The sequence below is a fragment of the Procambarus clarkii genome, chromosome 64 (genome assembly GCF_040958095.1).
Source record: "Procambarus clarkii isolate CNS0578487 chromosome 64, FALCON_Pclarkii_2.0, whole genome shotgun sequence".
NCBI classification, from domain to species: domain Eukaryota; kingdom Metazoa; phylum Arthropoda; class Malacostraca; order Decapoda; family Cambaridae; genus Procambarus; species Procambarus clarkii.
The window spans coordinates 4,814,816-4,841,322 of record NC_091213.1 but is presented as its reverse complement, the minus strand read 5'-3'; the positions used below and the strand labels follow the sequence as shown (position 1 = coordinate 4,841,322).

General features: G+C 44.2%; 1 protein-coding gene across 5 annotated transcripts in view; it reads left to right on the top strand.

The window, feature by feature from the left end:
- Window positions 1–26,285, top strand: part of LOC123768942 (uncharacterized) — a 31,901-nt gene extending 5,616 nt beyond the window's left edge. For 2 of the 5 annotated variants that reach the window (XR_011223634.1, XR_011223632.1), the window contains exons 3-7: window positions 4,161–4,252; window positions 4,935–5,002; window positions 7,367–7,569; window positions 8,072–8,282; window positions 8,416–13,485. Coding sequence is in view for 2 of the 5 variants with exons in the window: in XM_045759798.2 (XP_045615754.1) it covers window positions 4,161–4,252; window positions 4,935–5,002; window positions 7,367–7,569; window positions 8,416–8,441 (389 nt within the window). In the remaining 3 variants the exon portion in view is untranslated. Of the gene's footprint in view, window positions 1–4,160; window positions 4,253–4,934; window positions 5,003–7,366; window positions 7,570–8,071; window positions 8,283–8,415; window positions 13,486–26,228 lie in introns of those variants that run through there. The other 3 variants (XR_011223633.1, XM_069309108.1, XM_045759798.2) reach the window with 3 other exon arrangements.
- Window positions 26,286–26,507: the final 222 nt, after the last annotated feature.

Below are 26,507 nucleotides of genomic sequence, written 5' to 3'. Positions count from 1 at the left end.
ACAGTTGAGAGGCGGGCCGAAAGAGCAAAGCTCAACCCCCACAAGAACAACTAGGTGAATATAAAGTGAATATCAAGCTATTTTATTTATTTATTTATTTATTTATTTATTTATTTATTTAATTTATTTATATACAAGAAGGTACATTGGGGGTTAACAGAGAACATGGAAATTAAGTTGATTTTACATTCTTGTAAAGCCATTAGCACACATAGCGTTTAGGGCAAGTCCTTAAACTAACAGATAATTTTTAGATAATTCACAGTAAAATTGACAAAAAATGTTTACAGGTACTTTACAGCTTTATTTTACAGGTACAGATAATTTTAAGTAGATTAATTATTAGTAAGATTAACAACAAATGTTTACAGGTACATTGTAAGAAATTTTGACACAAGCAGATTAGAATAATACACAATAATAACAATACACAATAATGAACAAGGATTACTAGGTACATTAGGATAACATTTCAAGGTTATACATTGGTTCACTGAAGCACAATATTAGGATAATTTCAAGGAATAATTCAGTAGAATATGCACTCAATACAACAACCATGATATCAGATGATATCTAAGATTACAATGGTAAAGTAATATGGCTTAGGTACAAATATTGGGGGATTGGGTAGCACTAGATACAGTATGAGTTAAAGCACTAGGCTTCCTGCCTCATTTGGATCCAGGCTGCTTGTAAATTGGTTAATGGGGAAACTTGCCTAGTATCTGTTGGGATGTCATTTGTATTTTGAATTTTGTGTTATTCTAAGAATATATTGCAGATGGTTATTAGTGCTATGTGGGATTTTGTAAATGTGAAACACTTGGGGATAATTTAAGTAGTTGCCACATCATCTCAGATGTGGTTGCTACAATCCTTTATCATAAATTTTGACATTTCTTTTAAGGTTTATTGTGATTATAAGGCAAACATGGAAAATTAAAAATGATTATACCTGAATTTATCTGAGGGTCATTAACACTTTAGTGGCCTTGATGAGGCGGGAAGCCAAACAGCTTGTCAAAGGTTCCCCCATTTTTCCTGATGATTTTTCCCAAGCGGGAGTTTGGGCATTTATGGTTCCAGCGGGTAGGCAGTTGCATGGGTTTATAACCCTGTGGGTGCAAGAGCATCTCCTCCTTTCAGTCATACACTGTGGCTTGAGCTTAAAACCATTACTCCTTGTTTGCATTACATCTGACCTTTTGAAGACATTGTTCGGATCATTCTCCTCAAAATTGTTCAGTATTTCGAACATTTCGATGACATCAGCCCTGTCATGTCTGGTTTGCAGTGTTGTTAGCTCTGTGGTCATCAATCTGTCTTGGTATGAGAGTTGACTTAGTTCTGGAATTATTTTCATTGCCTGGTGTTAAACTTTCTCCAATGAAGCTATATATTTAAAGATGAGGTCTCTATACTTGGATGCAATAATCCAGGTGGGGGGGAAGATTTATACAATTAAATGACTACTGTAACTTCTTTTCCTTAAAGTCAAAGGTATGCTTGATTATTGCTATTGTTTAGTTAGATTTTTTTTTACTGCTGCTCTCACTTGCACAACTTTCAGTGAATGATGGATTCTGGCTCAAAGGTCTTTTTCTTAATCAGTTTGTGGCAAGGTAATGCTGTTAATTCAGCAGTTGTGACATGGATTGTTATGCCCCACATGCAAGGTCTTGCATTTATCAATATTAAAAAGCATTTGCCAGTCTTCTGACCATTTGTGGAATCGTGTAGATCTCCTTGTATGGCCTCGATACCATTTTCACTTCCCACTTTCCCATAAATCTTAGTATCATCTGCAAATTTTATGATAAGGTTTCTATCTTCATCTATGTCATTGATGTATATAACAAAAAAGGGTTTGGCTCCAAAATGGGCACCTTGTGGTACCCCACTCCACATTTCTTCAGTTAGATTCCTTCCCATTAAGCTCAACTCTTTGTTTTAACCGTTGTTTTATCCATGCTAGTATTCTACCATTGATTCCACATGCATATATGTAGTTTCCTTACTAGTCTCGCATGTGGTACCTTATCAAAAACTTTAGCAAAGTCTATGTGAACAATATCTATCAGAAGTCCTTTGTCTGAATAGCTGGTTACCGTTTCCAAAAAGGTGAGCAGGTTTGTAAGGCAGGATCTATTTTTAATAATCCCATGTTGTATTTTTTTTTACAAGATTGTTCTCAGAGAGCGTGAATGATTTCCTCTCTTAGGATTCTCTCCATAAGCTTGCAGATGTGTGATGCCAAGCTGATCAGTCGATATTTTTCTTCCGAGATCTTTCTGCCTTCATTCTCATCACCTTCAAATATTTGTGTGGGTAATGGGATGTCATTTAATATTTTAAGTGTGAACACTGATGTAAAGCATTCGAAGTGTTTTGCTGCCCTTTTATCTAGTGTGAACAGAACACGCTTTGAAACAGTTTGTTTAATGTTTCACACATTACCTTTTCTGTGAATCTGTTTCCCATTATCAGCCTCTGAATATTATTACCTACAATTTGCTTTTGATGAATGTATAGAATAGACCTGTTCTCTTTTACTATATTTTACTGTCTGCTATCCTTTTCTCAAAATATCTTTCTGCCCCCTCTCCTCACTGCTGTATAGTTGTTTCTCGCTTCTTTGAATTGCTGGTGTGTTTGGAAGGTTTGGTCTCTTCCTATATTGATTCCATTTTTGTCTTTTGTTCTCTGGCCCTCTTGCAAATACAGTACTGTTGAACCAATCCTGTTTCCTAGTTCTACATCTCTGTTTTGGAATACATTTTTTGTGCCTTTATCATATATTTCACAAGACTTGACATATATCTCATTTACTTCTTTCCTTGTGCAATAGAAAGTCTTTCCAATCAAATTCCTTAAGGAACTTTCTAAGTTCCCCATAGTGTCCTCTCTTGAAATCGGGTTTTTCAACTGCTGCAACCTCCTCATACTCTTCTAGATTATAGCACATTACATACTTTATTCCCAAAAGGACATGAGTTACTTTTACCCAAGTGGGGAAGGTACTGAATGTCAAATATTTCTTCCTCTTGTTGACCAAACCACACACTAGAAGGTGAAGGGACGATGACATTTCGGTCCCTCCTGGGCCATTCTCAAGTCGATTGTGACCACTCACAGTCTGGACCACTCACAATCGACTTGAGAATGGTCCAGGAGGGACCGAAACATCGTCGTCCCTTCACCTTCTAGTGTGTGGTCTGGTCAACATACTTTAGCCACGTTATTGTGACTCATCGCCTGCATTTCTTCCTCTTTCCTGGTGAATTGTTTGAAAGAATTAAAAATGATCTAATTAACTGTAGATGGTTGGAACATGGTACGTAAAGTGAGGTGATGGTGAAGGCCAAAACCATCAGTACTGTAGCTTCAAAGCATTATGACAGTGCTGGGAAGACGGGACACCACAAGCATAGTTCTCATCCTGTAACTACACTTAGGCAATTACAAATCTGACTTGATAATCCTTAAAGAATGCTGTTATTTATTGAGGGAAGAGTGTGGCAGGTGTGAGGAAGAATAATTTTGTTAAATTTTTTAGTCTAGTACTTGCTAATACAGTATTCAAATCAGTATTTACAGGATTTATAACTAAATACTAGGGTATCTCTAGACTGCCATTTGTACACATGGTTGTTCTCAACTCAAAAATGAATTTTATAAATATTGCCCTTACAAATAAAAATTGCCATAACTTTTTTGTTTACATCAACTTTGTGTTTTTCCTAACAATATCGTGCAAGAATTAATAATAATAATTTATTTAGGAATAATAATAATAATTTATTTAAGAACAGTACATACATAGTTGCAGTGTTACAGTACAAACATTCTGTTAGATTTAAAGATAGAGGTAGTACATACAATACCTAAAGCCACTAGTACGCATAGCGTTTCAGGCAATGTGCTCGATTACTCTTCTATCTCAGTTAGGGGAAGAGAGAGAGAGATGAATTTGAAAATGGGATGTTCTTACATACCTGCCAAAATAAGGGGGATGCATAACTTTTGGACCAAAATTTGGATTTTGGGGTTTTGATGAAAGACAAAGATATAGACCAAATTACAGTCAAATTGAAGGTGGTGTGGTGTTGGGCACTACATGGTATGTCATAGAATGAGTCTACTGCTTTTTATTTCAGATAGCAAGATTTCAACTTTGAAGTCTAACAGCAGCAATTCAGTTCCCATGTATGATTTGTTGGAAAATAATGGTAATGAAAGTTTTCCAAAGGTAAGTTTTGAATATTTTTATAAAATTATTCAAAAGGTTCACAGCTCTTCCATTATAAATGAAATGTAATAATACAGTAGGATACATTACTTAAATCTCAATCTGAATGCTATTATTTTGTACCCATTTCCCCCATATTTATTTGAAAAAATTCTAGAGACCCAGACACACGTTACTACATATCTCACCGGCAGCTATCCTAATACTGTACTCCTTTTACTTGTCAGCCTGACTTTCATTATATCTATAATTCAATTGCTTAAAACCAAAGCTGGAACATTAACGAAATACCATCTATGATACCTTAGTGGCCTCGATGAGGACAGGAAGCCGGCAGCTTGTCAAAGGCCCCCCAATATTGTATTGAAGTGTGTGATAAGACTACATTGTTTCACAAGAGATAGTAGACCAACGTCAAGCTGCATAATTATTAATATATAGGAATTACTGTTGTATTTTTTAAATATAAGATTTTATTGGTCTTTCTACAAATGCATGCATGTGCTAATATTTTTTTCCCCCCTTTAGGGGTGGGGGAGCATGGACAGAAATGGTGTACAGTAATAGCTGCTGTACTGTTGGATATCCTGCATGTCCATCTGTATTGCTGAATATATCAACTGTACTGCCACATATAGTTCAGAAAATAGAGAAGGCACTGCATTTTGTTGATTCTTTTCAGGACATGTTTTGTGGATTCTGTAAGAGTAATGGAGAGATGCCCCAAACATACTTAAATCATTACCTCCGGTAAGTGTACTTTTGTGCACTCTTTGAGACTACATTCTAATTAAATGCAGTACATTCTAACAAATTCCTGAATGGTGCAAACATAGTGTTCAATGCAAGTTGTTCAGTAGTACATACATATGGATGACAAATGACAAGCAAGTGATGAAGAAATCATCACCAAGGTCGATCATTAACCCTTAAGCTACGCATGGCGTATGTATGTACTATATATGTGTGTGTATGTATGTACGTACGTATGTGTGTGTATTTTTTGTTCATAATCTACTAGTACTAGGCAAACGCTCCAACTTTGTCTAAATGATCACCAACGTAACTTGAAAAACAAGAAAATTAAAAATAATTATAAAATTTAATATTGAAAATTTCAGATTTTCAGATTCACTGCAAAAATATGAAATATCACCAATTGTTCATTAAGTGTTATTATGCTCTCAGAATAGTATATGATCTTCATTATAATACATTTAGAATAAAGATTTTCAGTTTAGTCTCTGTAAAAAAAATTGTCAATATGGCATATGCACCAAATTCAAACTACAAAAATTATAACTCCAAACATTTAGGGTTTATGAAAAATCCATTCTAATAGGATTGTAGAAGAGACAGCTGCGCATACTATATGTAAAAAATGTTGAGAATCGGTCAGAAACTTGATTTTTTGAAGCTGAAAAAGTTGAAACTCTAGTTTTAGAGATAATTTTAGTTGAAGATATCGACAATGCATAAGGTAATTCTAATTCATTAATTTACTTGTATGTTTTAATAAATGTTGTTTGGCATTCATATTCGAATATGTGAAAGTTGTAGGTCAATGTGTGTTGGAATGAAGCCAAGAAAAAATACCCCTCCCCCCCACCCCCCCAAAAAAATAGAGAGATAATTATAATTATTTAGGGGATAAAGATGTATACTGTATATAAATGATAAAGCCATAACCTGGTACCTATTCATCAAAACAACCTAAAGAGATGGAAGAAAATAGTTTGAAATTTGTGAAAATCCGCCAAAAAAAATTCATAGTTCCAAATTCTGCCAGTTATGATTTATTTGTTGACCAATTTAATTCTATCTTCACATAATTAGGGACGGGTATGCATTCTCCAGGATGTAAAGGTTGCAACAAAATCAGATAAAAAAAAATAAAAAAAATAAAAAAAAATTGTTGACATTGGTGAAAGTAACAGATATTACAATTGGACAATGTATTTGTCTGATATACTGTATAACAAAATAGAGTATAATAACATACTTACTTATTATTGGTGTTGTTATGTATTCCTCAGCAATGCTATAAAGGCACCAGCTGCATATTCACTTTGTGGACACTTCTTACTACTATTCTTCTTTGTGCATCAGACATATTGCTTCATATGACAGGTTTCTAATTTGGGGAATTAACTTTGTCTTCCTACGTTGGACACGTTCAAGTGAATATACAGTACTGTATATCCATTCTATAATACAGTATGGGGACCAAAACTGAACTGCATAATCTAAATGGGGCCTAACTAGAGCAAGATATAGCTGAAGAACAACACCAGGTGTCTTGTTACTAACGCTTCGATTAATAAATCCCAGTGTCCTATTTGCCTTATTACAAACATTCATGCATTGATCCTTTGGTTTTAAATTCTTACTAATCATAACTCCCAGATCCCTTTCGCAATCCAACTTCGCAATCTCGACACCTTCTAGCTCGTATCCTGTAACTCTATCATCATTACCTAGCTTCAAAACTTTACATTTATCAGCATTAAACTGTATCTGCCAATCTTTTGACCATTTCAAAACCCTATTTAGATCAACTTGAAGTGATAGTGAGTCTTCTTCCGTGTTTATTTCCCTACCAATTTTTGTATCATCAGCAAATTTGCAAATGTTGCTACTCAAACCTGAATCTAAATCATTTATATATATTATAAACAACAGAGGTCCCAGGAATGAACCTTCAGGCATTCCACTTACAATATTTTCCCAGTCTGACTTAACCCCATTTATACTAACTCTGTTGTCTTTGGTATAACCATGCGCTAATCCAACTTAATAGAGCACCCCCAATACCATGGGCCTCTATCTTTTTAATTAGTCTTTCCTATGGTACTGTATCAAAAGCTTTGCTAAAGTCAAGGTACACAACATCACAATCCTTAGCACTCAACTGCCTCAATTATGCTGGAATAAAAAGATAGCAAATTTGTTAAACATGAACGGCCATTTATAAAACCATGTTGAGAATCATTTATTAGTTTATGTTTTTCAAGATGAAGATGTTTGCAATTAGTTTTTCAAGATGAAATATTTGCAATTATTGATTCGAGTAACTTGATTTTTTTAATGTATAGATTTTTTTTTTTAATTCAGGGATCGCAGAGGAGTTTTAACGTGTGATGCACTGAGACACTACACTTGTCCTAGATGTGGTGAAACAGGTGACAATGCGCACACAGCTTCTTATTGCCCACTGGCAATGATTAATGACTCCTCACCATTAGCCACAAAGCTGAAGAAGACCAAGCGAAATGCAACAGTTGCTAGGGGTTGCCTGCCACTTCGAGACCTTTGCAGTATGTTATGATTATGATTTGCAGTATGTTATGAAATCATCTTTTGCATGAAACTATAAATTTTGATTTGTAATAATTTCTACCCATTATCATATTTTAAAGGATAGAGGAGCACCTGCCAGAAAGGATGTTAAAAGAATCATATTGAACTTTTTACTCATCACTAACCAGTCAATGATTCTGGGGATTAACCTCCCTTGTTGTTGGAAACCACTTCCCTTGTTGTGGAAACCACTCGTACTAATACTGTTCTCATTAAATCAACCAAAATCGAGCTCTGTTGTGGGTTTTTTCCTCTTGATGGTGGCCATCTTGGTTTTTGTCGTCTCCATTTACTTGAGCAATTTTTCATTCCTCCTTGCACATTTGTGTTATCTCACCCTCGCAACACAATTAAGTCTCTTGGGACACCACTCACAGTCATCAACCTGCTCTAACAATACTTAGGAATTTAAATTATCCTGGAGCTTCTCAGTGCAGGTGTTGTCTACTCCTCTCTGAGGTGTGTGTATATGGTTCGATCAAGTTAAGTAAGGTGGTGGTGGAGGCCAAGACTGACAGTAGTTTCAAAGTGTTACATGACAGAGTGCTGGCAAGATGGGACACCGCGAGCATAGCTCTCATCCTGTAAATACGCTTAGGTAATTACCAGTTTATTGATGGTCGAGAGGTGGGACCAAAGAGTCGAAGCTCAGCCCCGCAAGCGCAGCTAGGTGAGTACAGTACATGAAACTTTACAACTTTGAATTAGCACGACTTCCAAATAGGGTCACATTACATAATGTAATTTTTACATCTGGTAAAGGAACCGAGACATTATTACAACAAGATAATTTTGTGTTTCAGGTGACCAGAGAATGGAACAATGCTGAAATTGTGAAAGTGAACATGACGTTACCACAGGAAATGGTTCAGTGTGACATGGTTCAGATGCATTCATCATAATGCGCATGCCAGCACCCAGCATCCCTCATCTCTTACTCCAACATTCACAATAATATCACCTTACTTCAACTTAATATAAATATACATGCTGTCCTCCAAAAATAGTAGCACCAATAGGGAATGGATGGTACGTCCACAGTAAAAAAAACATGTTTTGTAGTATTGATTTTATAGGGATCATGAGAAAGAAGGCAACAAACAAATCTAACCTATCTTAGGCCTAGTATAGTACATATACGTGTACTGTGTATGCTTAATTAAGCCTAAGATTGCATACATCTGACCTTAGATTAGTTATTTCGGTCTGGGACAGGTTAGATATTGCAGTTGGTGTTATGCCTTATAGCATAGATGCATAGAGTACAAAATGTGGACCTTTTTGGGTGCAACAGTTAATATTTTGTATGTTCCATCCATCGGCACTTTAGGTTCTATCATTTTTGGAGGTTGGCTTGCAAAAGATGAGGCTTTCATGAAGATATTAAGAGAGAGAGATGTTGGGAAGATTTATTGTTTGTTGATGTGTGTGTGTGTTAGATCTGAGCGAAAGCAAATTTAAATATATTTGAGAAATATAATGGCATTGGAAAATGAAGAAAATTACTTATGTAAAACCAGTGTGAATATAATAGTATTGAAATCAGTTGATTAGAAGTATGGAGTGCTACACAACAGTATATGGATTCTCTACAGGATAGCATAACCAGAATCATGTGAGTAAAATAGTGAGTTTATTTTATCTTCTAAGCAAACAGTTAAGTGCCCATTAACTTGTTTACAAATCAACCCGTCCTCTTAAAAATAACGTCACTTTTGGCTCGTATGCGTGCTATAGCCAAATTTGGACGTAATTTGAAATGAAATCGACTCACAAAAGTGACGTACTGTTCCGTTTTCTGTTTGAGTCGTCCGGCTTACTCGGGAAGCTTAGAAAAGGATTCTTTCCACTAACGTTTTTCATACCGTTTTGAAACTTTATGAGAATTTCCTGCCCAACTAACCTATCACAGGACCCTTAACTTACTGTTGTTGAAAAAAAAATTCTCAAATTTATTTTCATTTTTTTTTATTTTCAAATTACGTCCATATTCGGCCATACGGGCAAACGGCCAAAAGCGACGTTCTTTTTAAGAGGACAGGTTGTACAAATAACAGAGCCTTATCAGCCTGTACTTAAACAGCACAGAGCCCGAAGGACCTGCATCTAATATTTTTTTAATATTAAATTTCACTGCTCAGTTGATTCTTAGTTACTCCTTAGAAAGCAATTTACTGTCAGTGATACAGCCAGTTCTCCAAACTGTGTATAAGGGTGATATTAACTTACCGTGGTACTTATGGTTGTGGAAGGTAGCATGAAAGACTTTGGTGGGCTTTAAGTTTATCTCTACAAAGAACTGTTGGACTGTGTAATACTCTTCCATTCTTGGGAGGCAGGTGCCTCCTCTTCTCGTAAATGGGGTAAATGGTTCTGTGAAGATACAGTGATACTCTTCTGCCACATTATGTAGCAAATGAATCATTGAAATTGAAATAAGCAAGTTTTTAAATATTTGAAAATGTATTAATTATTGAAGGAAGCTTATATTTGCTCTGCAGTTTTAAATAACAGTATCTTAATCAATACTTGCAGTGTACATAAGTGATGTGAACCAAAAAGTGCTAGAGATAATGTTGCAGTTTGTTCAAAATTAATATGGTTTATAGAAATGCTGAGGTATGCAACATAGTGAGATGATGTACACCTGCATGTGTGTGCACATGCAAGTGCATGCAATATTGATTGCAATCTGGATGATTAATTTTTTAAATATAATTACAATTTAGTCATATGCTCTTACAGAAATGTAATGACGTGGTTAATAGTTCTCTTGTACAGTAGTTACCAATATTTTTCATGGTATTTCAGTAAGTTATATTCAATTCTTGACTCAAAACACCCAATATTTAGCTGTTTAATATTTGAGCAGTACTATATAACCTAAGTTACATAAACAACTTTACAAGTTTTCTAAAAATTTGTGATAATCCATTGAACATAATATTTTATTTTGAAGCTATAAATTCATAATAAATGGATTGATTTGTATTGAAACTCACTTTTGGTTCACTTCAATTAAACTTCTTCCATTTTAACATTAATATTAATATGAGAGATGGTATTATTATTGTTTTGATTGACTATCTTGTACCGAGTTTCATTTTAGCTTTTATATAATGTAATATAATAATTCATTGTGTCGGGGGGACAGGAAGCCAGGGTGTATTAACTCCGTCCAGGAGTGTCTGAACCCCCCCCCCCCCAAGGTTGAATTATTGACCCCACCCAGGATGTAATCCCACAACAAGTTGACTAACTCCTGAGTACCTACTTACTGCTAGGTGTAAGGAAATGTGCCCAATCATTTCTGCCCCGCCTGGTATTTGAATCTGGAATTCTCGATCGTGTCGAGAACGAACCCGACTACTGCATGGACCCTTATTTGTCTTATTGTTTCTTTTTTGTGTAAATCCCCTATTTGTGCCTGTGGAATCAAGCTCTAGCTCTTGAAAACTTTTTCTAGCCACTGCTTGTTTAATGCAATGACTCCTGACCTATTTCCCTATTATACCTTCTTTTAAAGTTATAAATGAAGTTTGCTTCTACTCCATTAGTTCATTCCAATTTCCCACTACTGCACTCTTGCACTAAAAAAGAACTTTCTAACATCTCTATAATTCGACTGAGTCTCAAGCTTCCCTCTTGTTTTGTTGGTATTCATTGTGAACATTTCTTCTTTTACCATGTCATGTTCCTCCCCTCCCCCTTTCCCTCGGGGCCCGAGGGAGAGTGGTCTTAGGCAAGTGCTCGAGCCCTAGCGCTTCCTTTGGCAGTTGCCTTTTCTGCTCATTGATGCTGCTCTGCATCGCAGAAGGATGGCTTTGCTCATGATTATTCACACCAGCTCTTTCACAATTCATCACTTCGACAGTTCAACAGCCCTGTTGGGGAGTGTAGTGCATTTTGTCAACTCCTGGTCTCACGATTTGTGAGTTTTCTGGGTTATCTCCTGTGGTCTTCAGTGGAGTTGATTTGGCCCTCCTTCAGTTCTTCGGCCCTGGTGAGCCAAAACAAGCCTTCTTCATTTCTAGTAAAAAATGAATTGATTGGCGTCCATGACATCCTTTAGTGATTGTTGATTGGTTTGGCTGGGGGTGGCACTTCACCACTATCTGCATACTACATTTTCTGGGGGAAGCCCCTTCGGCCCCCGGGAGCTTACTAGGCTGATATGCTAATGTCAGACTTTGGCAACAGTCATGTGAATGGAGTTCTTTGGGCCTACCGGGGACCACGAGCCAGAACCTGGCCCCCCTTAGAGAGGTATGGGGAGCAATGGCCTATAGAAACCACTGTGTGGTTGGAAGCATTCTATGTCTGCCATCGACCGGGTTAGGTACCCAGAAAGGTAAGCATCCCAAAACAAACCCCTATTCTGGTGAAAATTTTGCTACCAAAAGCCGAACAAGTGGATAGAACTCCCCTAAAAGAAACGAGCAAACGACCATGACATCATGTCTCCACGCCGCTGTTTGCGCAGCTCCCCCCTCCCCGGGAGGGGGAAAGGGGGAGCCCCAGAACCCAGCGACGGCTATCCATCCTTAAGTTCTGAGGCTGATGCTATAGGCAACAGTCGTGTGCTCTGGCTCCAGTGATTGTTTCAGCACTGTACCTTGTGTGTGGTGACTGTCTTCCAGGTGGTGCGCGAGCCAGGAGTGATTCTTTCAGTACTCAGGCTGCATGCGCCTAGGGTTTCCTTCCCTAGGTGCCCAGTAAGTACTGCCCTTGGGGCTTGGAGCAATCTTCCACAAGTTCCTTGGGTTCTGCCCCTGCTTGGCTGTTTACTGCTTGGTTTTTGGCCGCCCTTTGTGTGCTTGGGTGTTCTGTCTCCCTTGTTCGCCTTAGGGTAGGGGTCAGTTTGCACTGGTAGGGGCGCGGGGTACTGCGCAACTTGTTTTCACCATTCATAGCGGCTGGCTCTTTTTCTTGGGGTGTGTTGTCCTCTTGTGGGGTTTTGTTTTTCTTTGTGATTTTGTCTTGTGGTGGGGGTGGGTACTCAGGTTTGTTTTCGGACGCTTAACTTTCTGGGTGCCTGACCCGGTTGATGGCAGACATAGAATGCTTCCAACCACACGGGGGTTTCTATAGACCATTGCTCCCCATGCTTCTCTGGGGCCAGGTTCTAGCTCGTGGTCCCCGGTAGGCCCAAAGAACTCCATACACATGACTGATGCCAAAGTCTGACATTAGCATATCAGCCTGGATAAGCTCCGGGGAGCCTCCGGGTCTCGCCGAGAAAATGGCATATCATTACATTCAATGCTGTTTTTTTCTGCACCTTTGTTTTCTCAGCTAGTCTGTGACCTCTCTTCCTTAAAAGAGGAAAGTTTTAAAATTCCCTCCTTGCCAACTTCACTGATTTTTGTCACGCTTTTCTATGTAGTAATCATATCATCTTGTTTACTCCTTTGTACTAGGATTGGTATGCGTGTACATTTACCCATTTCTGTCTGCAGAATAGCTATAGCTTTGACTGTATTTCTGTATCCAGTATGTTTTCAAGTTTGTATGCATTGGTTTGTATATACCCGTATATATACATATACCATAATTGTGTGATTTATTCCAAACTAAAAGAATTTTTGTTTGTTGAATTCAGCTTAAGTTTATAACTGTTAACATGTCATTTCCATAACATTTATTTCCATTGTAATGATAAAATAATTATGATTTTGCTTGTATTTTAGTAGGTAAAAGGAAGGAAACCCATTATTTTCCAAGTTATGTGAGCTTCCACCATGTACTGTATTTGTTGTCAACTTAGTATGTAGTCTGATGTATAGTCTGAAATACATGATGTTAACTCAATGCTGCCTACGATAATATAATCTACCTCATTTGCTATAATTTATTATATTTAAAACAATGTATTTTAGTGTTTTTTTTACGCACTATACTATATTGTATGTAACAAGTTGCCTATTTCAGGTTTTAATGTATTTGCTCATACAAGTGAGACAGGAATATATTTCTAGAGGAAGCCCCTTGTGACTCCCTGAAGCTACTACACTGATACATTGTCATACTTCGAGGTGCCATCAGACCCCTCAGAGAGGCGCAGGGAGCGGTCGCACTATGAAAACCTTTTGTTTAACTACTGCACTGCCCCAAACAACACATGTTGTTTTGAGTTTTTTTTTTTAATTAGGCTATATTTTAATGTTTTTTTAATGTTTTCATTACTCTTTGTGTTTTGAAATGAAAATGGTTGAGTTTGGAAACATTTTGACATTAACTTTACCTGAACATTTATGTAAACAACAAAAATATGTCCTTGACAATTGCAGCATAAAGCTTTTGCCAAAAACAGGTGCATGGTGCAGGGGTTAAAGTTATTCATGTCTGCCACTACCAAGGGAAGGCATCCAGAAAGTCAATGAAATAAAACTGACTACTGCTTGGTTAGAAAAGAGGCTGCAGCCTCAAAACTCTCCAAAAGATCTCAACCCAAAACTGTAAACAATTGTTAAATATTTTTTTAAACTAGCACGAGCTGTTTTGCCCCACCTCTTTTCCTCATTTGGAGGCGGAAGGGAGGCAGCGGCCAAGGCTGTTCTTGTATGTATTTGTGTAGTATGAGCCAGGAGTTTAGTGTGCTTCGAGCTGCATGTGCTCAGGGTTCCCTTCCCTGGGTGCTCCTTAAGTGCTACCCTTGCACTATCGGGGTCATCTTCCCTGGTGTGTTCGGGATACACCCCCATAGGGGAGTCTCCTCGCTTGTGGTGGCCTCGCCCTTAAAGTAAGCGGTTGTCTTGGCCTGTCTGTCTTTCCTTGAATTGAGTGCTTATTGCTGGTGGAGTGCATTGTGGTTTGCACGCCCTAACTGGCGCACCGAAGTGGGCCTCCAGCTTATGTGTCTGGTTGGTACCACAATTCTTTCTGGTTGCTTGTCTTATGCAATTTGGTCCTAGGGTGCTTTAGGCTTTCACTTCTGTCCATTTTCAGTTGTTTTTGCCATTTGCCCTTCTGCTTTGGGTTTTTTCACTCAACTTTAGGTTTCACCTTGGGTTCCTGATGAACTGGTAGAAATCCCAGTTGGTTCCATCCCTGGTTTGGAAATGGTTGGGCCTAGTTGGGATGCACGGTCAGTGTCTCTCTCCCTGCCTCCTGTGGCCTGGCATCTTCTCTTGCCATCACTCAATGTCTTCAGGGATGCCTCAGCTCTCAGTTGGGGCTTTGTGACTAGCACTCACCAGTCCAGCCAGGATCATTGGCCTCCTCCCCTTTATCGGGCGCACAGGAGTTTGCGGCCATGTGGCAGGTGCTGCTGAGAGTTTGGATTCCTTTGAGCTCTGTGATCCACCTCCATTTTCCCTGTTCCCCCATGGTACATTGTCTCAACCAGGGGGAAAAAAGGTCTGTTCAGTCCCTGTCTCTTTGAAACCAGTCACGTCAAGTAGCTCTTCTGCTGAGTTCTCGGGGTTTGGCTCTGTGCCATTCACATTCAGGGAGTGTCCAACAGCCTGGCCAACAGTCTGTCCTGGTTCCTTCACGTCTCCATGAAATGGACCGTTGATGCTGCTTCCTCCCTCTGGCTTTGTCAGATGTTTGGATGCCTGAATATCGATGTCTTTGCACTGGCATAGTCTTGGCATCTGCCTCTTTACGCGACACCATTCCCCTCCAAGGCCCTAGCAGTGGATGCCTTTCGGCTGGACTGGTCGAGACGGAAGTTCTTTTATCTCTTTATTTTTTTTCCCCTGTCTGGCTGTTGCTCCATGTACTGGCTCAATTGGAGTTCTACAGGGGAAGAGTGATCCATCTGACTCTTTGGTGGCTAGCCCAGCATTGGTTTCAGGCACTGCTTGCTTGGTGTCCGAATCGGGGCACTTTTCGTTGGCTTCGCCTTTTTCAGAGGGTCGGGTGAGTGACATACTTCGCTGGTTCAAACTTCTTCTCTGCTCTTTGGGTCGGGAATTTTCAAGGCGTGTGTATCACTATCTTTATGGTAAACGGGTGGCTGGTTTAATGGTGTCCCACTGCGATCTTCTTTCCAGTGGCTATATGTGGTTTCATGGTGTTTCTTCCTCTATTTTCTGTCTCTTCATCATTGTTCTTTGGTTTCTGAGCGGGTTGTTCTGTCATTTCTTGGGCCTTTCTTGATTGGCATCTTTATGTGGAATAAAGCTGCCAGGCACATAATAACGCCTGTTATTACGTGGCGTTAGCGGAGCTGGTTCATAGCTTGCTTTCGGGGTCATTAGCTCTTCAGTGCTGTTTTGTAAGTTTTCTCATGCATTGTTTCACCTCCGTTTCACCACCAGGCAGGCCTGAGTCTGCCTGGTCCCATGACCAGGTGTTTTGTCTTTCTTTCTTCCACTTTGTTGATGGTGGCCCATTCAAGGGCTCTACCGTCGAGAGCGACGGTCTCGCTTCATGCAGGTCTGCGTTCAATCCCTGACCATCCAAGTGGTTGGGCACTATTCCTTCCCCCCGTTTCATCCCAAATCCTTATCCTAATCCCTTCCAAGTGCTATATAGTTTAATGACTTGGTACTTTCCCCTGATAGTTCCCTCCCCTCTGTTGGTGACCCCCCTTTAATCCGGGATTGTTTTCTGAGGGTTTTGGTTTTTTATTTCTCTGACCTCTGTCTGCTGGGTGGGTGAGCTTCATGCTCTTCGATGCTGGGGGTGGTGTTCCTTTAACCCTGGTGATCGCTTTGCTCGTTTGCAGCCGGCACCTTCTCTTCTGGCAAAGAATAAGTCGGCTGGCTTTCGAAAGGGTCCTTTGGTTGTGGATTCGTGATTGGCACAACCAGGGGCACATCATATGCTTTGTCTATGGCTGCTTTTAGGCTTAGGCCACAACCTTCGTGCCACCGGTTCTGCTTCGGTTAACTATGGGTTGATCCAGTTTCTCTGTTCCAGGGCTTGTATTTATCAGTTTGTCCACAGTGTCATTAAGTCCAGCTAACCAGTGGTCTACCTTTGTGCCCCTGATGTTTTCAAGTACTTATGGTGCTCTTTTGGCTGTGTTAACCAATATGCCTTGGACCAATTTTCGTGCGAGGGGGGGGGGGTTTCGGCAACCATGTATCTCGTGAAAGTTCTGGTCCTCGGCATCCTTGTGTGGCCTTGGGTCGCATGTTGTGTCCAATGGTTTTTTCCTTGTTCTGATACCTGTGGTGCTCCACACGAAGTAGGGCGAACTAGCTCATGCTAGTTTCACAATTTTTTTTATATTGTTGGGGAGTTTTTTTAGTGGTTTTGAGGCTGTAGCCTTGTTTCTAAGCAAACAGTAGTGTTTTGTTTTGCTGACTGGCTGACTTTCTGGGTGCCTTCCCATGGTGATGGCAGACATGAATACAAAGAAAAATTCTTCAAAGCGTCACTGCTCCCTGCACATCTCTGAGGGGGCTAGGCTCTGGCTGGTGGTCCTTGGTAGGCCAATAAGAACTCCTTGACTGTTGGCACCTTGTAGTATGGTACTGTATCAGTGTATTAGCGTCAGGGAGCCACCGGAGCTCACAGCGAAATTGGCATTTCATTACATTCAAGACTGGTTTTATTAGGCATTGTAATGTACAGTATCTTACAGTAACTTCAATTTTATGATTATCTGAATGAGCCAAATAAGAGTTTATTTAAAATTAACGAACTAAAAAAAATTTGAATTTGAAATAAATGTTTTCACTGTACAAGGATACAGTGAGAAACTTATCTTATTGTTCATCAGTTATCTCTTAATTTATATTCATATCATTAATTTTTACTTTGACTTTAATCTTATTGTGTGTAAGAACTCTCTCCCAAGTGTAAGTATGTTCTGTATGTCTTTTATAACATTAACCTCTAGTCCTACCCTGGGTGCTCTTGGTACATTATACACAGTGTTTAAACTATTATAAATCAAAAATTATTTTAAGACCTAATTAAATGGTTGCACTTTTTATATGTAAAAGTGTTGTCCAAATTTCTATATTTCTTTATTTCAATAAATAAGAGGAAGAAATGCAGGCGGTAACTTGTCTCTTAATAGTAATTACAATAATTTTTTTTTTTTCTGGGGGGAGCCCCGTCGGCTCCCCGGAGCTATCCCAGGCTGATATGCTAATGTCAGACTTTGGCATCAGTCATGTGTATGGAGTTCTTAGGCCTACCGGGGACCACGGCCAGAACCGGGCCCCCTCAGAGAGGCAAGGGGAGCAATGGCCTATAGAAGCCCCCGTGTAGTTGGAAGCATTCTATGTCTGCCATCGACCGGAACAGGCACCCAGAAAGGTAAGCGCCCCAAAACAAACCCCTATTCTGGTTAAAATTGCTACCTAATACCGAACTAGTGGATAGAACTCCCCAACCGAAAACAAGCAAATTAGTGTGACGTCACACACTGCCGCGCCGCTGTCTGCGCAGCTCCCCCCTCCCCGGGAGGGGGAAGGGGGAGCCCCAGACCCCCCGCGCCGGCTACCCACACCTCAGTTCTTAAGGCTGATGCTATAGGCGATGGTCGTGTGCTCTGGCTCCGGTGTCGCTACTGCACTGTGCTTTGAGTGTGGTGTTAGTTTTGTGGGTGCGAGAGCCAGGAGTTATCTTCAGTACTCGGGCTGCATGCGCCTAGGGCTGCCTTCCCTAGGTGCCCTGTAAGTACTGCCCTTGGGGCTTGGGGCCACCTTCCACAGGCTCCTCGGGGTCTGCCTCTGCTGGTCCGTTTTACCTTTCGGTTTTTCGGCCGCCTGTTGGGCTCTTGGGTGTTCTGTTCTCCCTTGTTACCGGCAGGTAAGAGGCAGTTTGCACTGGTAGGGGCGCAGGGTGCTGCTCAGCTTGTAATTCCCGACATCGCGGCCGGCTCTGTTCCTTGGGGTTCGCTGTCCTCTTGCGGGGTTTTGTTTTTCTTTTTGTTTTTGCCTGGTGGGGGGTTCTGTCATTTTATTCAGTTTGTTTTTGCCCTTCCACTGTTCTCCTCGGTGGCGCCCCCTGCTAGGTCCCCGTGAGTGTACACGTCCCTGGGGTTCAGCTTTAGAAGTTTGCTTGGTAGTTTTGGGCGCCGGTTTGCAGCACCCTGCCTGGGACTACCTGAGCGCGAGTCCTCTTAAAGTAAACGCTCAGGACCCTGGGAATCCCCTAGGGGGCGCGTTGGTCCGATGGATGTGACCCCGGAGTCCCCACTCGCTGTGTGCGAGTTTGAGGGTTGCTCGGTCCCCTTGTCTCAGGGTGACCCTCATTGTTTTTGCCTCTGCCACGCTGCCTGTTGGGTCGGTGATACTTTCGACCCTGAGTCCTGTGAGTGTTGCTGCTTGCTTGTGACTCAATTTACCCAATCCTCTGATGATTCTCTTCGGGTACAGGCGGCATGTGCGTTGCAGTCTCGGTTTCGTCTGTTGCAACGCGCTCGGTTGGTTGCTTCCCCGGATGCCCCGGGGCTGCCCCGCTTTGCTTTTCGAGACCCGGACTTGGGGGTGGGGGTCGCTTCGATCCTGGTTCAGTCCGCACCTCCTCGTCCTTCCCCTTCTGTTCGTTCTGGTCCCCCGCCCCTGCTTCCGGCCCCGAAGCGTCTGAGGGTTTCGGGGTCGGAGCAGGGGTTACTTGATCTCGAGACTCGGGCAGCTTCGGGGGTTGCCCCTTCCGGGGGGGCGGCAGAGGCATTCGAGTCTTGTCTCCCGGCCGAAGCTTCAGGGTCTGACCAGTGGGCCCCCCTTCCTCCAGCTTTTCCGGCTGCTCCGTCCTTGTCTTGTGGGGTCGGGGCTTGGGGAGAGGACTCGGCCTCGGGTCCTGTGGTGACGGACCTCGCGGCTGGGGAGGGGCTGACTTGGGGGCCTTGGGCCCCGCTGGACCCCGCCTGGGTTTTTCTTCCCACTGAGCGGGGCTTATTGTTACAAGGAGTGGGGTTTTCTTTCCCCCCCTCTGCGTACGAGTTGGATTTGGTGTCGGCCCCTCCCCGGGTACGGTTCCGTGTTCCCCCGGGTACGTCGGTTCCGTCCTTCCGGAGGTTTTCGGCTTATCGCATCCAACCTGGTGTGGTGCGAGCGGCCTTTGCAGCTTACCTCCTGCGTGACCCGGATTATGCCTCGGAAATGGATCCGTCCACGTTCAGGTTTGGGACTTCGTTCCCTTTCTGGCTCCGTTACGAGGTTCCGGAGTCATCCTGGCTAGCAGACTGCCCCTTGTTTGGTCTGGATTCCTGGCATTCCTTCTGTCGTTCCCGCACGCTGGAGTGGCGGGAAGCTTCCACGGTGCTTCAGGTTTTCCTGGGGGGTGAACTTGAGTACCTGAATGAGTGCTTGTTTGCCCCTGCCCTTCCCCGCGATGTGGGCGTTATTCAGCTCCATGTGCAGGTTCCCTCCCTTTCGGCGGCGCTCGTGGCGGAGGACTTGCGCGCTCGGGGCCTTTTGTGTTCGGCCTTGCGGTTCTTTTCCCTCCTGGAGCTGTCTTCGGATTGGCTCGTGGAGGATGTGGGGACGCTTGGGTCCGTCCCGGGGTCCGGCACCTTGTCCTCGGCTGCGCGTTCGTCGGCTGCCTTGTTGAAGCTGTTCACGCCGATTTTGCGGGATGCGGTTTCCCTGTTCTATGCTTCCCGTCTCGCGTGTCGGCAGGCGGTGCTGGGTTCCTCCGTGGAATCTGCTTGGGCTCTGGCTCTTAGGCGTTCTTCACCTTTTTGTCCTCTCCTGTTTGGGGAGTCGGCCGTGGCGCAGTTTATTCAGGCTGCGTCGGCGGCTTGTCGTCCAATGTCGGACTTGTTGGTTTTCCGGGGGTCCCGGGGTGGGTCTTCCCGGAAAGGTCTTGCCAGGGCTCGGGGTTCCTCTCGTCGTGGTAGGCCTCTGGTGTCAGGTTTGGGGTTGGCTCCTCCTGCGGACCCTCCCTCGTCTGGTCGGCGCGGTGTTCGCGCTGTGCGGGGTTCTGGGTCTCGTAAGGGTCGCCGGCCCTTTCGCGGTTTGCCCCTTTGACGGGGCGATGGGGGGGCGGCTTGCGCTGTTCGCCCGCGCCTGGTCCCACGATTCGTGGGCCTTTCGGGTCGTGTCTCGCGGCCTGCGGTGGCGTTGGGTGGCCCCTCCCCCCTTTGGGGGGTCGGGGCTGGCGGGGCAGGCTTCTTCCCATGCGCTCTGTCGAGTCGTCTTGGAGTGGGTACGCTTGGGCGTCGTCGAAACGACGTCGTCCCTCAGATGGGTTTCCCGTCTGTTTCCGGTTCCGAAACGGGACTGCGCGGACCTGCGGTTCATTCTGGACTTGTCCCGTCTGAACCCCTGGGTTCATTGCCCCTCCTTTCGGATGACTACGCTGTCTCAGGTTCGGCTCCTCTTGGAGCCGGGTGCTTGGATGGTGTCCCTGGACCTCCGGGACGCTTATTGGCATGTCCCGATTCATCCGCGGTTCAGGGACTGGCTCGGTTTTGTAGTGGGGCGTCTGAGTTACCGCTTTCGTTGTCTCCCGTTCGGGTTGAACCTGGCACCTCGCGTGTTCACACGCCTTACACGGGTTGTGGTGGCTCGTTTGCGTCTCCTAGGTGTTCGGGTGTTGGCCTACCTCGACGACTGGCTGGTTTGGGCTCCCAGCCAGTCAGCTTGCTTGCTAGCCAGGGATTTGGTTCTTTCCCAGCTCGCCGGGTTCGGGTTCTTGGTGAACTGGAGGAAGTCCCATCTGGTTCCCTCTCAGGTTCGGACTTGGCTGGGTCTCGTGTGGGACTCTCGGACCGCCTCCTTGTCTCTCCCTCCGGAGTCTCTCCTGCGGCTGCGGTCCCGCCTTCGTCTGTTTCTGGAGGGCCCTCGGGTCACCCGGCGGTTGCTCGAGGGGCTGTGCGGGAGCCTGAACTTCGCGATGGTGGTCTACCCGCCGGGTCGGGTTTGGCTTCGACGGCTGTTCTGGTTCCTTCGGGGTTCCCCCTTCCGCCTCTCTCGCGATCGCAGAGTTCGACCCCCGGGGGACTTGCGTCGGTTGCTGCGTCACCGGCTTCCTCTTCGGGTTTTTCGGGGTTCAGTGCCTTGGCGCCTACCCGAGCCCTCGCTCGATGTGTACACGGATGCGTCGTCTCTCGGCTGGGGTTTTGTGACCAGTGCTCACCAGGCCGGCCAGGGGCGTTGGGATCCGTCCTTCCGTCGAGCTCACAGTACGGTGCGGGAGTTCGCGGCAGTGTGGTTTGCTCTGGGGAGGATTCGGGTGGCCCGCGGATCGACGATTCGGCTCCATTCGGACTGCTCTCCGGTGGTTCATTGCCTGAACCGCGGGGGTTCGATGCGGTCCTTGTCTCTTTGGGGTTGGTCGCTTCGGGTGACTCGTCTGCTGAGTTCTCGGGGTTTGGCTCTCCTGGCGGTTCACGTACGGGGCGTGTCCAACGTCTTGGCCGACGCCCTGTCTCGCTTCGTTCCCCTCTCCACGGAGTGGACGGTCGACGACGAGTCCTTCCGTTGGCTTTGCCAGACGTTCGGGCGCCCCGAGGTGGACCTCTTCGCGTCGGCGTGGTCGCGGCGTCTTCCCGTTTATGCGGCGCCCTTCCCCGATTGCGAGGCCGTCGGGGTCGATGCCTTTCGGCTCGACTGGTCGAGGTGGGGGTTCCTGTACCTCTTTCCCCCAGTTCGGCTGTTGCTCCAGGTCCTGACTCGCTTAGAGACTTACCAGGGGAGAGTTGTCCTTCTGGCCCCTTGGTGGCCGGCCCAGCCTTGGTTTCAGGCGCTGGTTGCTCAGTGTCCGAACCCGAGGGTTTTCCCGCGGCTCCGCCTCTTTCAGCAGATCGGGCCGGTACGTCACGTAGCTGGTTCGATCTTCTCCTCGAGTCTTCGCGTATGGTTTTTTTGACTCGAGTCTATCATCATCTCTATGGTGATCAGGTGGCCTCCTTGTTGGTGTCCCACCTGAGGGCTTCTTCTCGGCGGCAGTATGAAGTTTCCTGGCGGTCCTTCCGTTTCTTTTTGCGTCTTCGTCGTGTTAGCTCCTTGTCTGTTCGGGTGGTCTTGTCCTTCCTCTCGTGGTTGTTTCAGGACCGTCATCTTATGCCTAACACTGTCGCTTCGTATCGTGCGGCGCTGGCGGAGCCGCTTCAGCTTGCTTTCGGTATCGATGTTACGTCTGCGCCGTTTCGCAAGCTGTCTCGTGCATTGTTTCACCTCCGGCCTGCTCATGCGTCGCCTGAGCCGTCCTGGTCTTTGGACAGAGTGCTCGCTTTCCTTTCATCTCCTCGTTTCGTTGTGGCCCCTTCGGTCCAGGATTGTTTTTCCAAGGCACTTTTCTTGTTGGCTTTGGCCTCTGGGGGTCGGGTAGGGGAGCTTCATGCTCTCCTCCGGCGCAGGGGTTTCTGCTCTTTTGGTCGTGGTGATAGTTTTGTTCGTTTGCAGCCGTCTCCTTCTTTTCTGGCGAAGAATGAGACTGCTGCGTTCCGGAGGGGTCCATGGGTGGTTGATGCTTGGTTGGTCGGGCCGGGGGTGCATCATGTTTTATGTCCGGTTGCGGCGCTACGCCGTTATTTGCGCGCCACAGCTTCTGTGTCCGGGGACGCGCTGTGGGTTGATCCGGTTTCCCTTCTTCCCTGTTCGCGGGTTCGGGTCTCTCAGGTCGTCCGCAGGGTTATTAGGTCTAGCCAGCCTGCGGTCTATCCCCGTGCCCATGACGTTCGTAAGTTCGCGGCTCTTGCTGCCGTCTTTGGGAATATGTCTTGGTCTGATATTCGGGCGCGGGGATTTTGGCGGTCGAACAGGGTCCTGGCTGCTCGTTACCTTGTGAATGTCCCTGGCCCTCGTCGGGCCTGTGTTGCTTTGGGTCGGCGGTTGCAGCCAGTTGTCTCGGCTTCGAGTTGAGGGGTGAGCGACGACCGCCTCCCGGGTAAGTCCCTCTTTTTCTGTCTGTGGGTAGTTAGCTCCGGGGAGCCGACGGGGCTCCCCCCAGAAAACCAGCGTTGAATGTAATGAAACGCCATTTTCTGGGTGAGTCCCGGAGGCTCCCCGGCATCCCTCCCTCCCTCCGGTCGGCGGTTTTTCGCGTTTTTGACATCCAGCCTCAAGAACTGAGGTGTGGGTAGCCGGCGCGGGGGGTCTGGGGCTCCCCCTTCCCCCTCCCGGGGAGGGGGGAGCTGCGCAGACAGCGGCGCGGCAGTGTGTGACGTCACACTAATTTGCTTGTTTTCGGTTGGGGAGTTCTATCCACTAGTTCGGTATTAGGTAGCAATTTTAACCAGAATAGGGGTTTGTTTTGGGGCGCTTACCTTTCTGGGTGCCTGTTCCGGTCGATGGCAGACATAGAATGCTTCCAACTACACGGGGGCTTCTATAGGCCATTGCTCCCCTTGCCTCTCTGAGGGGGCCCGGTTCTGGCCGTGGTCCCCGGTAGGCCTAAGAACTCCATACACATGACTGATGCCAAAGTCTGACATTAGCATATCAGCCTGGGATAGCTCCGGGGAGCCTCCGGGACTCACCCAGAAAATGGCGTTTCATTACATTCAACGCTGGTTTTTTGGTGCACATTTGATAAAATAATAATTATATTCTGAGAGTTCAGTGAGTAATTATGTTAAATCTACAGTTTGTACATATGTAAGAATTAAATATATTTTTCTTTAAACAAATGTGCAAATAATGTTTTGTTGCAATAAATAAAATACTTATAAATAAATTAATGAAATAAATTTACCTCTGTAAAGTTTTCAAGGAGTGAAGACCAGCTGCCATAATTCTGAAAACCCAGTATGATAAACTGCACTCCACTACAGTATTTGGTTAAAAAATTTTTTTTTTTTCCAATAACTGGCTGCTTACTTGGTTAAAATGGAAAATATACTGGTTTTGTAGGAAGAGCCCCTTGTGGTTCCCTGAAGCTAACTGACCACAGAGCAAAAGGCAAACAAGAGACATAACAGGAAGGAGAGATGGTGGGCTGGGAAACTTGGCCCAGTGCAATTCAAGACTAGCTGGGATCAGAAACATTAATCAAATATCGGGCTGCCAAGACCCTGTTAAACCTTCAAAACCCCTGAGCCCAAATATCAGCACACGATATTTTGTTCTTACTTAGCTCGTTGAGCATTTTTTCCACTTCGTCTCCGGACACCTCTATGTGCTCTATGTTGTTCTCTAGAATTATTATTGTGTCTGATTCCCTGAAGATTTAATTTTGTACAAACACACTTCGGAACAAATCCTCAAGGGCCGTGATGAGGGGTCGAATCTACGTCCTAGAGGATCCCAGACGCGCCTTAATCGACCGTGCCACGACACGAAAAAGAATTGCAACTGGGATTTCATCTGCCCTCACACGGATCCTGCAGTCTCTCCGAGACGCAAACCAGGTTTTTATACAATTCCCCCGTGCACCCGGGCTCTGTCAATAAGCTGTCCTACCTCTGTGTGTAGAAGTAAAGGGGAAGAGGTAGAACAGCTTATTAACAGAGCACGGGGCATGGGGAATTGTGTAAAACCCTGGTTTGTGTCTCGGAGAGACTGCAGGATCCGTGTGAGGGCAGATGAACTCCCGATTGCAATTCTTTTCCGTGTCGTGGTACAGTCGATTGAGGCGCGTTTGGGATCCTCTCAGACGTAGGTTCGAACCCTCATCACAGCCCTTGTGGATTTGCAAGTTTGATGCATCACGCTATTGTGATTTCTGTGTGTAACACTTTGGAACTTTTCGTTTAACGTTTCACACATTTACTTTTCATTTTCCGTGAATCTGTTATCCATTCTCAACCTCTGACTATTATCCTTTACCTGCAATTTGTTGTTTATGAATATATAGAATAGGCCTGGTTCTGTTTTACATTTGTCCGCAATCTCTTTTTTCAAAATTTTTCTTCCCCCTCTCTCCTCACTGCCGTGTAGTTGTTTTTCGTGTCTTTGTATCGCTGGTATGTTTGGGGGTTTGGCCTCTTCCTATATTGATTCCATTTTTGTCTTTTTGGTCTCTGGGCCCCTCTGGCAATTTCTGTTGAACCAATCCTGTTTCCAAGTTCTGCATCTCTGCTTTGGTATAAATTTTGTTGTGCCTTTATCATATATTTCACAAAACTTGACATACATCTCATTTACTTCATGTCCTAACAGCAAGTCTTTCCAGTCAAATTCCTTAAAAAAATGTCTGAGTTCCCCATAATGTCCTCTCCTGAAATCAGGTTTTTCAACTGCTTCAACCTCATTTTCTTCCAGATTATAACGCATTGCATACTTTATTCCCAAAAAGACATGGTCACTTTTACCGAAAGGAGGAAGGTACTGCATGTCAAATTTCCTTCCTCTTTCTTGGTAAATCTCAAATCCAGCATGGAGGGAACATCCCCTTCCCTCATCCTCGTAGCTTGTTTAACATGTTGAAACATGAATGTTTCCAGGATGAGGTTACGAATCTACAAGTCCAAAAATCCTCTGTTCTAGCTTCACATGCTTCCCAGTCTATGGATTTCAAGTTGAAGTCACCGACTACCAACAATCGTGATCTATCTTTATCAGCTCTCGCTATAATCTCTCTCATTATTGTTATAAGACCCTCACATTTATTATCCAGCTCCTCCTTTGACCATGTGTTGCATGGCGGTAGACTATATGCATTTATGATCATTAGTGTATCATCCTGATTGCAGATCTCTAGTGCTATTATGTCAACTTCTCGTGGATTGCCAATCATTATTTTGTTTACCTTTAGGTGTTCTTTCACCAGCACAACAATGCCACCGCCTTAACTAATTTTTCTGTCCCGTCTCCAGACTGAGTAGCCCCTTGGGAATATGACCTCATTCAAAATATCATCTTCAAGTTTTGTCTCCATGAGTGCAACAATATCTGGTGTCTGCAGCTGTATTACATCACTTAACTCCAGTATCTTTGATCTCGCCCCATTACAAGTGAGTGTTACAAGTGTTCCTTGTTACAATAGAAGCATTCCACTTGTTTTGCTTGCACAGTTTTCACAGTTTATTGGCTGTTTTGATACTTCATTTTGTATGAACTTTGTAGTTGTCTGTAAAGCTTTGCCAACTTTCTGG